The sequence below is a fragment of the Hoplias malabaricus genome, chromosome 5 (assembly GCF_029633855.1).
Source record: "Hoplias malabaricus isolate fHopMal1 chromosome 5, fHopMal1.hap1, whole genome shotgun sequence".
Lineage (NCBI taxonomy): Eukaryota > Metazoa > Chordata > Actinopteri > Characiformes > Erythrinidae > Hoplias > Hoplias malabaricus.
The window spans coordinates 33,939,875-33,953,874 of record NC_089804.1 but is presented as its reverse complement, the minus strand read 5'-3'; the positions used below and the strand labels follow the sequence as shown (position 1 = coordinate 33,953,874).

Genomic DNA, 14,000 nt, shown 5'->3' with positions numbered 1-14,000 from the left:
ATTTTTGACATGAAATAAGCTGAGAAATTGGTTCTAGGAAAAAGTTTCAATTCAATCTTAGACTGGAAACATGTCATATTGAGCAATTGTGCACAACAAAAGAAATGTGAGGCTGAGATTCTGGAGGGAATTTGAGGTCATTTATCACTTTGGGCCAGCACAAATACACCCCCAATAGACAGTACTAGTCTCCCCCTATAAGGAAAACAAGATTTAGCCTGGCCTGAAATTATTTTGTATTTTAAATTTTACTGGAAACATGGCATCAATTGCTTAATATTTGATGTTGGAGAACGCAAGTGTGCTGTTGTGTGGATGCTAGTTAACTGACTTACCTCGAAGAATCTGCATAGAAACAGAAGCGGTTCAATTTTCATGCTGAAAACTTGTGATGCCTGGGGCAAAGTTATCCCAGAATACAGACACAGTGCACACCAGATTCAGAGTTTTGCCTGAGTACTCTATCGTCAAATCGTCAACGTCTGTTAGTGATTTGTCCATGTATAGTTACTTTATCACTTCATAATTTGTCCACATGTAATTACTATATTACTTAATGATTTGTCCACATATAGTTACTATATTGGTTTATGATTTGTTCATGTATACAGTTATTTTATCAGTTCATGATTTGTCCATGTATAGTTACTTTATCAGTTCATAATTTGTCCACATGTAATTACTATATTAGTTTATGATTTGTCCACATAGAGTTAAGATGTATTTAAAGATGGATTTTTTTTCATTTTGTTTAAAAGATTTATGTAGTATTTAGAAGGACTGGGGCCCCCTCCAGGGTGTATTCCCGCCTTGCGCCCAATGATTCCAGGTAGGCTCTGGACCCACTGCGACCCTGAACTGGATAAGCGCTTACAGATAATGAATGAATGAATGAATGTAGTATTTATGTAGTATCACAAGTACAATAAAAACCTGCTTAATATGAATTTCTTTTGAAATGTTGGAATATTGTGTTTGGGTTGTTGAAGAGAAGAAAGAACACCAATTGCCTCTTGCTTAGATTTAAATTTTTTGATTGATTTTTAAATTCTTGTTTAAAACATTCTGTCAAAATATGTTATACATAAAAAACAACAAATTTAATATTAGATGGACTCATGATGTAATATATTTATTACACTTAAATGTAAAATGTAACTCATTTTAAAATAACATAATTTACATGTATAGAATTTTGATTTTGTTAGTGCTTGTAATAAAGGTCAAATCGAATAAAGAATAACATGGTGTTTGTATAAAGCAACTCCAGAGTCTACACTTCATCTAGGTATGGAAAGCCTGTAAGCCGACTCGGTGTGACCAGTGTTTCATGTGTAATATCTTACACTTTGAATCTTAAACAGGATTTTCTTTTCCCAAGGGCCTTACTTCTTAAAACTCCTTTGTGTTTCTCACATTTCCAGTTCATTGTATGTAAAACGTGTGGTAGCTTTGCAGTTTTGAAAAATGGTGATCTCTGTGTTTTGTTTTTTTTATTTGCACTTTGTGCTCTAGAAAATTTTCTTTGAGCTGCTGAATGATGATTTTACAGATACAAATGAAGCACCATTTTAATTCAAGTGACAAAAATGGCAATGCTTGATTCTCTTGATTTCAATTTTATTGTACTGAAATAACAAAATTAACAAGAATGCATATTACATGTGATTACTTGTTAATTTCAGATATGGTCTTCATCCTTCATTCTGCTACGTCCTTGCCCTAAAAAATAATGGTTACATCATTAGTAAATAAACAGTATACTTTACCTCTTATTTTGTGCTGATTTCTTTTTAACGTTGTTTTAATAGTGTAAAACAGCAGTGACAAGTGAGATCATTTGAAAGAACGCCAATTTCTGGTAATTGAAGATTATTTGTTTCTAATATTTTATTACATGTTAATGATTATTATTAATACTAATATTTAATAATACAAACATTGATTGAATTACGAACATTTACCTTTCCAGCCTCTCTACTCTTGGCTCTCAGCTTATTGACCTGGGACTCAGCGATGTCAGCACGCTCCTGAGCTTCCTCCATCTCATGCTGTACCTTCCTGAACCTGGAGAGGTGTGTGTTGGCCTGCTCCTCCTGTCAGTGAAAAACGTCAGCCATTTTAGGTTTCTTAATAAAGGAGCAATATCTGCATGTCATTTTTGCAATGCATGTCCAGTTCTGTAAAGGCACACTCACAGCTTCTTCAGCCTGTCTCTTGTAGGCCTTCACTTTGAGCTGCAGCTTGTCCACCAGATCCTGCAGTCTGTTCACATTCTTCTTGTCTTCCTCAGTCTGAAAAATTTGTTTCTGTAGACTTGCTTGCTTCATAATTAATTATCTTATACTCTTTACGTTACTGAGTTATTGTTTACCTGGTAAGTGAGTTCTTTCACTCTCCTCTCGTATTTGCGGACGCCTTTAACAGCATCAGTGCTGCGTCTCTGCTCACCTTCAACCTCAGCCTCCAGTTCACGGACCTGTAACAAAGTATATCATGTTAAATTAGAACTGATCAGTTGAAGAAATCTAAACTAATGTACTAAAATTACATTTCAATTTAAAGACTGTAGCATACCCTAGACTCCAGTTTCTGGAGCTGCTTCTTTCCACCCTTCATGGCAAGGTTCTCAGCCTCATCCAGACGATGCTGCAGATCTTTGACTGTAACCTCAAGGTTCTTCTTCATTCTCTCCAGGTGAGCACTGGTGTCCTGTTCCTTCTTCAGCTCCTCTGCCATCATGGCCGCCTAGTATATGGGCCATGGACATTTTGGTTGAGGATTTTTCATTATTATTTATATAGGTAAATTATCTATGCAGGTGAACACTCACATCAGTGATGGCCTTCTTGGCCTTCTCTTCAGCATTTCTTGCCTCCTGGACTGTGTCATCCACCTCACCTTGGATCTGCACCAGATCAGCCTCAAGTTTCTTCTTGGTGTTGATCAGGCTGGTATTCTGTTGAAAGAGAACAGAAAAGATGATAAGGTGATTTGCTAAGGAATGTAAAAGGTACAGCAAACTCAAAATCTATCAGGACATACCTGAGAGTGCAGCAGTGCCACACGCTCACTGGCATCCACCAGCTCCTGTTCAGCCACTTTGCGGCCTCTCTCTGTCTGCTCCAGTGCAGATCTGAGCTCATCAATCTCTGCCAGCATCAGGTTATTCCTGCGCTCCACCATGGCCACCTGCTCCTTCATGTCTTCCTGTCCTCTGACAGCCTCATCAAGGTGCACTTGTGCATCCTTGTGTGAAGTGAGTCACAGTTATTACAATTCTAGAACTATAGAACTTTATAAAATGGAGCAATGAAGAAAACGCTGAAGGTTTACCTTGAGCTGTCCTTGGACATTCCTGAGCTGTTTCTGGGCCTCAGAAGCCTGGCGGTTTGCGTGGCTCAGTTGAATCTCCATCTCATTCAGATCTCCCTCCATTTTCTTCTTCACTCTCAGGGCATCATTTCTGCTTCTGACCTCAGCGTCCAGAGTGCTCTGCATGGACTCAATCACCCTCTGGCTGTTCCTCTTGATCTGCTCCATCTCCTCATCCTTCTCAGCCAGTTTTCTGTCAACCTCACCCTTCACCTGGTTAAGCTCAAGCTGGACACGAAGGATCTTGGACTCTTCATGCTCAAGTGTGCCCTGAGGATTTATGGGCACATAATGTTAAACAATATAGTAAGAAGACAATTTTTTATTCTTACTTGGTGAGATTTATATATGGTGTTACCTCAGCTTCTTCAAGAGCAGTCTGGATTTCTGATTTCTCAGTTTCCACAGTCTTCTTTGCCTTCTCCAGCTCATGGATGGTCTTTCCAGTTTCTCCAATCTGTTCAGTCAGGTCAGAGATCTCCTCTGCAGAAAGGATTAGAAATTAAAGATTTTTTTTTATTTTATCCACTAATATGTGTATGTGCTTACTGTAAATGTTAAGTAACATACGCTGCAGATTCTTGTTCTCTCTCTTGAGGGTCTCTAACTGGTCAAGGGCTTCCTCATATGAGTTCTTCATCTTAAAGAGCTCAGTGCTGAGAGAGCGAGCCTCTTTCTGTGCTCCCTCCAACTCAGCCTGACCTTCCTCATACTTCTGCTTCCATTCTGCCAACACCTGAAAAGGTTGAATGAATATAAACATCACTTCCACTGAACCAGTTAAGTGTCATTCTGTGAACCAGTGTCAGCCAGCAAATCACCTTATCAAAGTTTCTTTGTTTCTTGTCAAGATTGGCGGCCAGAGAATTGGCTCTCTCAACATCAATCATGAGGTCCTCTACTTCACCCTGCAGTCTCTGTTTGGTCTTCTCCAGAGAGGCACACTTGGAATTCACAGCTTCAATAGATTCCTCAGCATCCTGTAGACGCTGGGCAAGCTTTTTTCTGAGGAGACCAATTTATGTAACTTAATGTCTATATCTGGGAACTGTATAAAATATGTTTACTTTATGACACTGTTCAGACTTAGCTTACTTTGCCTCCTCAAGCTCCTCAGTACGCTGGATGGCATCTGTCTCATATTTGGTTCTCCACTGAGCCACCTCACTGTTGGCCTTGGACATTCCACGTTGTAGCTCAGCCTTGGCCTCCTGCTCTTCCTCAAACTGCTCTCTGAGCAAGTCACAGTCATGACGAGCTGATTGGACAGCATGAGCCAGGGCGTTCTTGGCCTAAAAAGTAATAATAAAAACATGTATAATAATAACATAAATAATAATAATAATAATAATAATAATAATATTCAAAAAATATTATATATGAATAGTTAAATTCATATAGGCGCTTGCTAGTATTGCAGATGTAGCATATATGTTGGAAACTTTATGTAGTATATTCATTTGTTTCAAATCGTTTTGTATGAAGCACTTTCTTTTTGATGCTACCTTTACTTCCTCTTCAATTTGTCTCTTGAGTTCCTCAGTCTGCTGTGTGTAAGCTTGTTTTCCTCTGGTCAGCTGAGAAACAAGAGCTTCTTTCTCCTCCAGCTGACGGCCAAATTCACCTTGGAAAAGGTATGGATTATTTGAGGAACGTTAAGCAATATCATTGTTTGTTTTTACCTGTTTAGTTGACCTGGCTTTAATTACCATTCTCAGTCTGCAGCCGGGCTCTTTGTGCACTCAGGTCGTTCAGCTGACGGACATGCTCATCATTTTTAGCTTTGAGTTCACCCAACTGGTCCTCAAGTGTACGACACATCTTCTCCAGATTTGCCTAGAAATATAAGCAACAAAATATGTAATGGATTTACTGGCCACAAATAAAAGATATTTATATTTTATCTAATACACAACACCTCCATCCCATTCAACGTGTCGTCTGAATCACTGATTCTAAAAGGGAACTGTTTTTTAAGTGGTATTTATGTGATATTTCATCCAACCTCTTGTATACCTTCAATTAATTTCTCATTTTCTGTTTTTAGTATATAACATAAACAGACCTTTGCTTTGGCCACAGCTTCCATGTTACTAGACAAGTCATCTATCTCCATCTTGTATTCACTCTTCTCCTTCTCCAGCTTCTGTTTGACCCTCTGAAGGTTGTCAATCTGCTCTCCGAGCTCAGCAACACTATCCGCTTGTTTCTTGCGGAGGGCAGAAGCAGTGGCTTCATGCTGCAGAGTGGACTCTTCCAGATCCCGTCGCAGTTTCTGGAACTCAGCCTCTCGCTTCTTATTCATCTCAATCTGAGCAGCAGTGGCACCACCAGCTTCCTCCAGCCTCTCACTGATCTCTTCCAGTTCTCTGGAGAGATCAGCTCTCTGCTTCTCAACTTTAGCACGAGCTGCACGCTCAGCCTCGATTTCCTCCTCCAGCTCCTCAATACGAGCCTGATAGAGATACATGTATTAGGCCTATGTGCTCCATTAAATGTGGTAATGCACAATAGAGTTTGCAGCAATTAATTACCTGGAGCTCCTTAATCTTCTTCTGAAGCTGAGCACCCAAGGACTGTTCATCCTCAATCTTGCTCAGAAGTTGGCTGATTTCAAAATCCTTCCTGTAAAGGAAACAGAGCAGGGATAAGATTTTTTCTTGTTTCCATAGACTGACATGTAATTCGTCCAATTATGTGTTATGTTTTATGAGTAGCAGTATACTTTTTGATCTTCTCGTCAGACTGCTGCTTCTCATTCTCCAGGTCCATTATAGACTCCTGGGCCAGTTTCAGGTCTCCCTCAAGCTTCCTCTTGGCTCTCTCAAGGTCCATACGGAGTTTCTTCTCTTGCTCCAGTGAACCTTCAAGCTGTAATTTATAGAAACCAGCAATTTTTAGAATGGCAAATATAGGCAATATAATTATTTTTTTCTCATAGAAAATGTTCTACAAGATCTTACATCATCCACTTGTTGTTCAAGCTTGGTCTTGGCTTTGGTCAGAGTGTTGACTTTGTCTTCCTCTGCCTGGAGGTCATCAAGAGTTTGCTGGTGTGCCTCTTGGAGAGCTTTCTTCTCTTTGGTGAGTTTGGCAACAGACTCATCCTGAGAGGCCATCTCCTCAGTCAAGTTCTTCACCTGTGTGACAAAATTTTTTTATCTTATGAAAAAAGCAAATGTTGCTTTGTCTTAATGTAAAATTGCATATTTGTGGAGAATAAACATCCACTGACTACAGTTGTATGTTTTAGATTTTAACCTTGTTCTCAGTGGCATGTTTCTCCTTCTCCACTTTAGCCAAGGTGAGCTCCAGATCATCAATGTCTTTCTTCAGCTCAGAGCACTCATCCTCCAATTTCCTCTTCTTGGCGGTCAGCTCAGCATTAATTTCCTCTTCATCCTCCAGTCTCTCGTTTGTCTCTTTGAGTTTGGCTTCCAACTGGATCTTGCTCTTGATGAGCCCCTCACACCTTTCCTCAGCATCAGAGAGGCTCTCAGATTCCTGTCAATGAGACATAGTTTTAAATATGTTCAATAATTACTCGAATGTAATGTAATCATCTTTGAATACTTACAGATGCTACTTGGAGTTGCAGGTCATTTTTCTCCTGAAGAATGGATACCATCTTCTCCTCAAGCTCTTTCTTCTTGGCCAGTGCCTTTGCCAGATCCTCCTTCATTTTCTCAAAGTTCTCTTTCATAGAAGCCATTTCTTTCTCAGTCTCTGCACTCTTCAGAAGAGGCTTGATCTTGAAGTACAGCTTCATCCATGGCCAGTGTTTCACATTCATGAATGAGCGGATGTTGTATTGGATGGAGTAGATGGACTCTCTGCAGTTCAGGATGTACCAGTTTAATATGCAGCTTCATCACCTTAAAGTTTGTTATTTCACAACATCATAATCTAAACATAAGATACCTCCTCTCCATCATCTTGACAAACTCTCTCCTCATAAGGTAGCCACGGCACAAGGCTTGAGTCATTGTGACAAGATTTGCTAGTTTCTCATCTCGCAGCTCCTCAAGGGTACCCAGCAGACCAGCTTTGAAGAACACCTACAAACAATAAAATTTTTCCCAGTTAACTGTGCACCTACGTGTTTGCATTGCATATTCTTTTACACTGCAGGTATTCAAAATAGATTTTTGCGAGCATAGAATTTAGTTCTCTAGTGTATGGAAATCTGAATTTGTTTTATGATGTGCACGCCACCACTTGAACTTACATGTAATGATATTAAATAATGAAACACCTGCTAATTTTTCCAAGTAAAAATTTGTAATACCTCTGGAAAGTTATTTTAAAAGTATGAACCAAGAAAATACTTTTTTTTAGGATTATCACTCACTTTGGTGTGTCCAAACTTATACTGGGTATGGTCCACATCAATGGAGCCCAAGAGTTTTTCTGAGGCTTTCTTGTTGTCAATGAACTGTCCCTCTGGGATCACACTGGCATTCAGGACTTTGTATCTGTTTCGGAAATAATTATTCAGTATCAATTTCATTTTTATTTTTCAGTTAGTTTGAGTGTTGGAAATATTATCAATTAGAAAATGACCTTTGCTTGAAGTCAGCATAGAGGATTCTGCTGGGGAACCCCTTTCGGCAGATTCTAATACCCTCCAGCACACCATTACACCTCAACTGATGGATGACCAAGAAGTTCTCCATCAGACCTAGAGGGATAAGAGTTATGTCATGGACTTCTATATCTCCTTCACATTTACAATGCTAATAACTATAAGGAGAACTTGCCTGGAGTCTTAGACTCATTGGGAATCAAGCAGCGCACAAAGTGAGGGTGAGTGCTCCTCAAGTTGGTCATCAGCTTGCCCAAGTTCTCCTGTGAAATTTTATGTCATTTTTATGTTATGCCATGGTACTTTGTATTGGATACATTTTGTGTAGTTTGCCATGCTTATTGTTGACTTATAGAGCAAGATCTAAATGCGTTTCATATTGTATAATGAAAGTGATCTTACTCTGAAGAGAGCAGACACTGTCTGGAAGGAACCACCCTTCTTCTTGCCAGCCTTCTTTCCACCACCAGCATCTACAGACAATTAATATCATTCACCAATATTGTCACTTTTATTGGTGCCATTTTGTGCAGATATTTGTTGTTCTTGAACATATCTTTTATACTTTCTAGAGTAAACAATTTTTGGTGACCTTACCATCAGCAGATGCATGAGCTGCGTACAGGAAGGACAGCAGTTTGTTTCCTGATTTCTGGTAGAGCTGCACAACAGAGTCATTCAGTGGGTCCTTGTTCTTGTCCAGCCACCCTGAAATGTTGTAGTCCACAGTGCCAGCATAGTGCACCAGGGAGAAGTGGGCCTCTGCCTTGCCTTTGGCAGGCTTTGGCTTCTGGAAAGCGTTACACTTGCCAAGATGCTGGTCATGGAGCTTGTTCTTGAAGGATGTGTCTGTTGCCTTGGGGAACATGCATTCCTCTTCAAGGATGGAGAAGATGCCCATTGGCTGATGGGGGGGAAAGGATGTTTATTAGACAGACCTATGTAGGAATGGCTTTGTTACACAGAATTGAAAATGACTGCAATCTCACCTTCTCAATGAGCTCAATGCAGGCAGCCAGGTCCATACCAAAGTCAATGAACTCCCAGTCAATTCCTTCTTTCTTGTACTCCTCTTGTTCCAGTACAAACATGTGGTGGTTGAAGAACTGTTGCAGTTTCTCATTTGTGAAGTTAATGCAGAGCTGCTCCAAGCTGTTGAACTGTTACAGTGTATATAACATGTGATATTTAAAGATTTTGAAAAATGAATGTAACAAAACTTTAGGAATGCATTTCAACCTTAAATTCAGGTATTATTTACGTCAAAGATCTCAAATCCAGCGATGTCCAGCACACCAATAAAGAACTGCCTTTGTTGTTTGGTGTCCAACATCTCGTTGATACGTATAACCATCCACAAGAACATTTTCTCATAGATTGACTTGCAAAGTGCCATGGTACCATTGTTGACCTGTGGAGTTGAAGAGTCTGCTTTGATTGTCTGTTGATTTTTAAGGGTTTAACACCTAGACACTTCTTGTAGTGTCACCATTGCACATTACCTGGGGTACGGTCTGGCCTTTGGTCACAAACTCGTTCCCAACCTTCACTCTGGGGTAGCACAAGGCTTTCAGCATGTCAGCTGAGTTCAGGCCCAGGAGGTAGGCGATTTTATCAGCCACTGAAGTGAACAAGTAAGAGTGTTATTGAATGTTATTTGGAGGTCTATACATTACTTACAATCTCATAAGAATTTGTTGTATATACCCTCAGTGCCGTCAGGCTCAGCCTGCTCCTCTCTCTGCTTCTGCTTGAACTTCATGTTCCCGTGATGCATCACAGCTCCGGTCAGTTTGTAGATGTTAATTTTCTCATCAGCCGTGAAGCCCAGGATGTCAATAGCTGTCTGTGTTTAGAGAAAAATATTGGACTGACCAGTGAGAATGAGAAATATTTTCACAGTCTCTGTAGAAGTTCAGTGGCTTTTTTTTTTTTTTCATTGTATTTATTTAACATACAGTACAACTACAATGGAACTGCAACACACAACTTTGCAATATAATTAGATGCATTGTGTTTAGTGTTCATAAATTACAGCACTTATCTATTGCACAAGCTCTTATTATAGCTACATTAACACATATACTGAGAAAAATCATATTAGATTGCCATCTCAAAGTTACGCCTTTTTTTTTACCCCGTTTTTAATCATAAAAAGAAATCTGTTACAAAATTACTATATTTTCTAAACTTTTCTCTAGCAATTATTGTAAACTAAACATGAGAAGTTAAATTCTAAAAGAAAAAAATTTACAAACAGACAGCATTTTGTTTTAAAATATTGCTCACTTTTTTTTACATTTTCACTCTCTGGAGAACTAGATAAAAAAACATTCTAAAATTCTGTACAATTCTGATTCTTTTAAAAAATTTAAACGAATATTTTATTCATGTGTTTGACAATTGGATTACTAGTTTGCTTATACAATTTCTTCATAGTATTGGAGGATATATACATGGGAAAAGTTAAATTTATACCCTGAGATTCCATTTCTGTCCAGTGAGGATTACCATTTGTTGAAAAATAAAACATAATGGACCTTACTTGTGTAGCCCAGTAATGCCATAGCAAATTTGGACTCAAATGGTAAATACAGCAAAGAGAGGCAAAGCCTTGCTCTCCTGTCATTCCATATGGAACAAATCTATAGGTGGTGGTAAAGGAATGTTTTGAAAAATATAAAGTAATTTTGGCAGAACATTCATTTTTAGAATATTAATTCTACCAATTAGTGAGATGGGTAGAGATATCCATCTATTTTTCCATCACAGGTTCATAGTTAACACAAGCTACCTGTTTTATTTTTGGTACAGTTCGTATTCTTAAATATGTAAATTGATCTATTATTTTAAATTGTGTCACTTCAGACGGTGGTCTTCTTTCATTTTTACAAAGGAGTAATATTGCTGCATATTTACCACATATCCTGAAATATCACCTAATTGTTTAATTAGTACTAATATAGCAGGTGTTGATTTACTTAGTTTCGTGATAAACAAAATTACATCATCAGTATAAAGAGATATCTTATGTTCACTTCCTCTTATTGTGATTCCATAAACTTGTGGGTGTAACCTTAAAGCTATTGCTTACAACAGAGGAGATAGAGGACATTTACTTACATCTGTGGCAATGAACTCCTCCACATCATTGATGCTCTTGACTGTGATTTCACCCTGGCTGATCATAGGGTAGTCATAGGGGTTGGTGGTGATGAGAAGGGCCTCTGTGTAAGAAATAATAAAATGAAATGCAATATCATGTACAATATTACAGCTTCTCTGAAATGACACAGTATGAAAGACATTTCTGTAGATTTCGTACCAAGCAGCTCTGGCTTGTGTCCAGTCATGAGCTGGTAGAAGATGTGGTAGCTCCTCTCAGCAGACAGCTGGAAAGTGACTCTTGACTTTTCCAGCAGATCTATTTCATACATTGGTATAAAATGGTATATGGGTCATCTAATTCTTTGTCCACTACAATTGTATTTTAGATCATTTGCATTTTCACTACATGCTTCATAAAACTTCAGAACAATGACAGAAATAACCAGCAGTGCCTGAAACTTACAGGTTTCAATATCAGCTGAGGCCAGCTTGCCGGTTTGCCCAAAATGAATTCTGATGAATTTACCCTGGAAGTCAAAAGATGTTTAAATTAAACTAATCTATTTTCATGGCATTCATATTTTGTTTTATTCTCTGTAGAGATTCTGCACTATTTGTTAACACTCACAAAACGAGAGGAGTTGTCATTCCTGATGGTCTTGGCATTACCGTATGCCTCCAGCAGTGGGTTGGCTGCAACAATTTGGTCCTCCAGTGAACCCTAGAGGTGACAGCAGTTGTTGCAGTGAGGTGTTCACTCACAAATTCTCTCAGAACCCTGAACGGTGATTTACTGACCTGCATTTTGCCAGCAACAGGTTCTGCTTGCTTCTTTCCAGTCATGCCAACCATTGCAAAGTACTGGATGACACGCTTGGTGTTCACAGTCTTTCCTGCACCAGATTCTCCACTGTGGTTAGAGTTAGAACAGTTTTATGAACTGTGAATCATTTACAAATGAGCATACATACAATATAGAAAGTAATTAATAGTAAGGAATATTGCTTTACAATACAAGTCTGAACTCACGTAATCAGGACAGACTGATTTTCACGATCTGTAGGAACACATGAGATACATTAAGTACACAGCAACAAATGTATGCACTTTTTCTAAAGCTACAGTTGGGGATAGTAGTAAATATTTATAAAATGCCATTTTTAATTAAACTTGTTGAACAATGTACTACCTGTGTGCATGAACTGATAGGCATTATCAGAAATGGAGAAGATGTGGGGTGGGGCTTCAATTCTCTTCTTGCCTCTGTATCCAGACACAACTTTTGCATCGTATACTGGGAGCCACTTGTAGGGGTTCACAGTGACGCAGAACAGCCCAGAGTAGGTCTGACATTGTGAACAGAAACATTTTCAGAAGTTCGTTATGATATAAATACTTAATTAAAAGTTGTCGTTTTCAGTTTAATTCAGTAAACTCACGTAGATCATCCATGCTGCGTAACGCTCTTTGAGGTTAAACAACACACAGGGCTCGTTGAGGTGGGTCATCATGGCCATGTCCTCAATTTTGTCAAATTTGGGAGGATTCATGGGAAAGATTTCATCCTCCTTAACTGTGAGTTTCTGTGAAATAACGAACATTACAGAATTACACACCAGTACAGTTTGCTTTTACATTAATGTTGGTCTAAAACTTTCTCTACTCTGAGATTCTGCTCTGTGCAGTCCATACACATTCCTGAAGTGAAGTGTTATTACAATCGTACTTAGCAGACTAATTGTATTATTATTATTATGGAATCTTATTCATTGTAATGTAAAATTATAAAATTTGAATTTTTAAATTACAGTTCTTACATGACTTCTGACATGCAAGAAACAAGTTACATGTGTCTTTTTTAAAGTTTATCTGCAACAGTGCTTTTAAAACTAGTAATTTTGAAAATATAATAATTTGTATTTCCACTTACTTTGCCGCAGAGAGTTTCGACTGTGGCTTTGCCCCCCTCTTTGCTCTTCAATGTACCTTTCAGGTACATCTCAGCGGGCTCACACACAAACACTGCTGTTTTAGCATCGAAAGGTCTGCTCTGGGCCTCAATCCTCTCTTTCTCTGACTTGCGGAGGTAAATGGCCGCCGGGCCAAAACACTCCATCTCTCCATCCCCCATGATGACGTTTTACTGCGGATACAAATAATGTTTGTCGTACTTATTGTAAACTCACAGTAGTGCGATTCCTGCGGTTAAAGTCATGTACTGAGCTTTTTATTCATTTTTTTACTTTTTTCTCTCTTAAACAACTTTGCATTTGTTTTATTTTTTAATTTTTTGATTTTGTAAATGGTTTTAATTACATTTTGACATACTGTCAGCTCATATAGAGCATGTCACTACATACACCTTACCTTTTTGTCCTCAAGTGTAGAATTTGTGAACAGAGGCCTGGCTATTTGCAGTTTCTAAGAGAAGGGATAATGAAAAGTTCAGAATAAATAAATTTTAATCAAACAAATTATGTCAATCACCCACGATGGAGTGAGTATTCCAAAAAACTGGAGACATGCTATTATTCAGAAAGTAATACAACATCCCCTCACCTTTGCAGGGGTCCTGGGGTAGCCTCAGTGCTTGGAGGAGCCTCTTATATAGTTTCATTTATGATCGCTCAGCACAAGTTTCATGCTATGTTTGGTCATATATTCTTGCTTGATGCTCTTCCTCCCTATGTGGCAATGATGGAGTTCTGCTCATGTATCATCTTGTACTCTTAAATACCGGTGCTCTGCATCAATTTCTCACAAAACTTCATTATTTACATGTATTAATAACACTTTTTTTTACATTTTCAATAGACAGTAATATACTTGGATTTCAGTTTTTTCGTTGTGTTCAGTTTATGCTGTTGATTTCTTAAGCTTTTCAGAATATATGTGAGTTGTTTCAAAGTCATAATACTTTTATGGATATTAG

General features: G+C 38.5%; 1 protein-coding gene across 1 annotated transcript; it reads right to left on the bottom strand.

Moving 5' to 3' along the window:
• Positions 1–1,626: 1,626 nt before the first annotated feature.
• LOC136697042 (myosin heavy chain, fast skeletal muscle) lies at positions 1,627–13,776 on the bottom strand. The gene is made up of 40 exons (XM_066671924.1): positions 13,436–13,776; positions 12,999–13,211; positions 12,508–12,651; positions 12,258–12,414; positions 12,098–12,125; positions 11,867–11,978; positions 11,697–11,789; positions 11,532–11,595; positions 11,286–11,384; positions 11,084–11,187; positions 9,668–9,806; positions 9,463–9,581; positions 9,222–9,371; positions 8,950–9,120; positions 8,558–8,864; positions 8,363–8,433; positions 8,136–8,223; positions 7,939–8,056; positions 7,727–7,850; positions 7,297–7,433; positions 6,953–7,208; positions 6,637–6,879; positions 6,339–6,515; positions 6,101–6,246; positions 5,910–6,000; positions 5,441–5,830; positions 5,085–5,211; positions 4,881–4,999; positions 4,471–4,667; positions 4,197–4,380; positions 3,946–4,111; positions 3,734–3,858; positions 3,337–3,645; positions 3,046–3,249; positions 2,834–2,959; positions 2,578–2,748; positions 2,375–2,479; positions 2,199–2,294; positions 1,965–2,096; positions 1,627–1,722 (listed from the first exon to the last, which is right to left on the bottom strand). The coding sequence occupies exons 2-40, from the start codon at positions 13,197–13,199 to the stop codon at positions 1,702–1,704; spliced, it is 5,811 nt and encodes a 1,936-aa protein (XP_066528021.1). The 5' UTR covers positions 13,200–13,211; positions 13,436–13,776; the 3' UTR covers positions 1,627–1,701.
• Between the last annotated feature and the right edge of the window lie 224 nt (positions 13,777–14,000).

What these genes read in the sequence shown, in the direction of transcription:
- LOC136697042 (XM_066671924.1), bottom strand. Translation starts at nt 13,199, where the DNA reads ATGGGGGATGGAGAGATGGAGTGTTTTGGCCCGGCGGCCATTTACCTC. An exon ending in TCGAAACTCTCTGCGGCAAA is followed by an intron (nt 12,652 to 12,998) that starts GTAAGTGGAAAT and finishes GTTATTTCACAG; the next exon opens with AAACTCACAGTTAAGGAGGA. An exon ending in GCATTGAGCTCATTGAGAAG is followed by an intron (nt 8,865 to 8,949) that starts GTGAGATTGCAG and finishes CCCCCCCATCAG; the next exon opens with CCAATGGGCATCTTCTCCAT.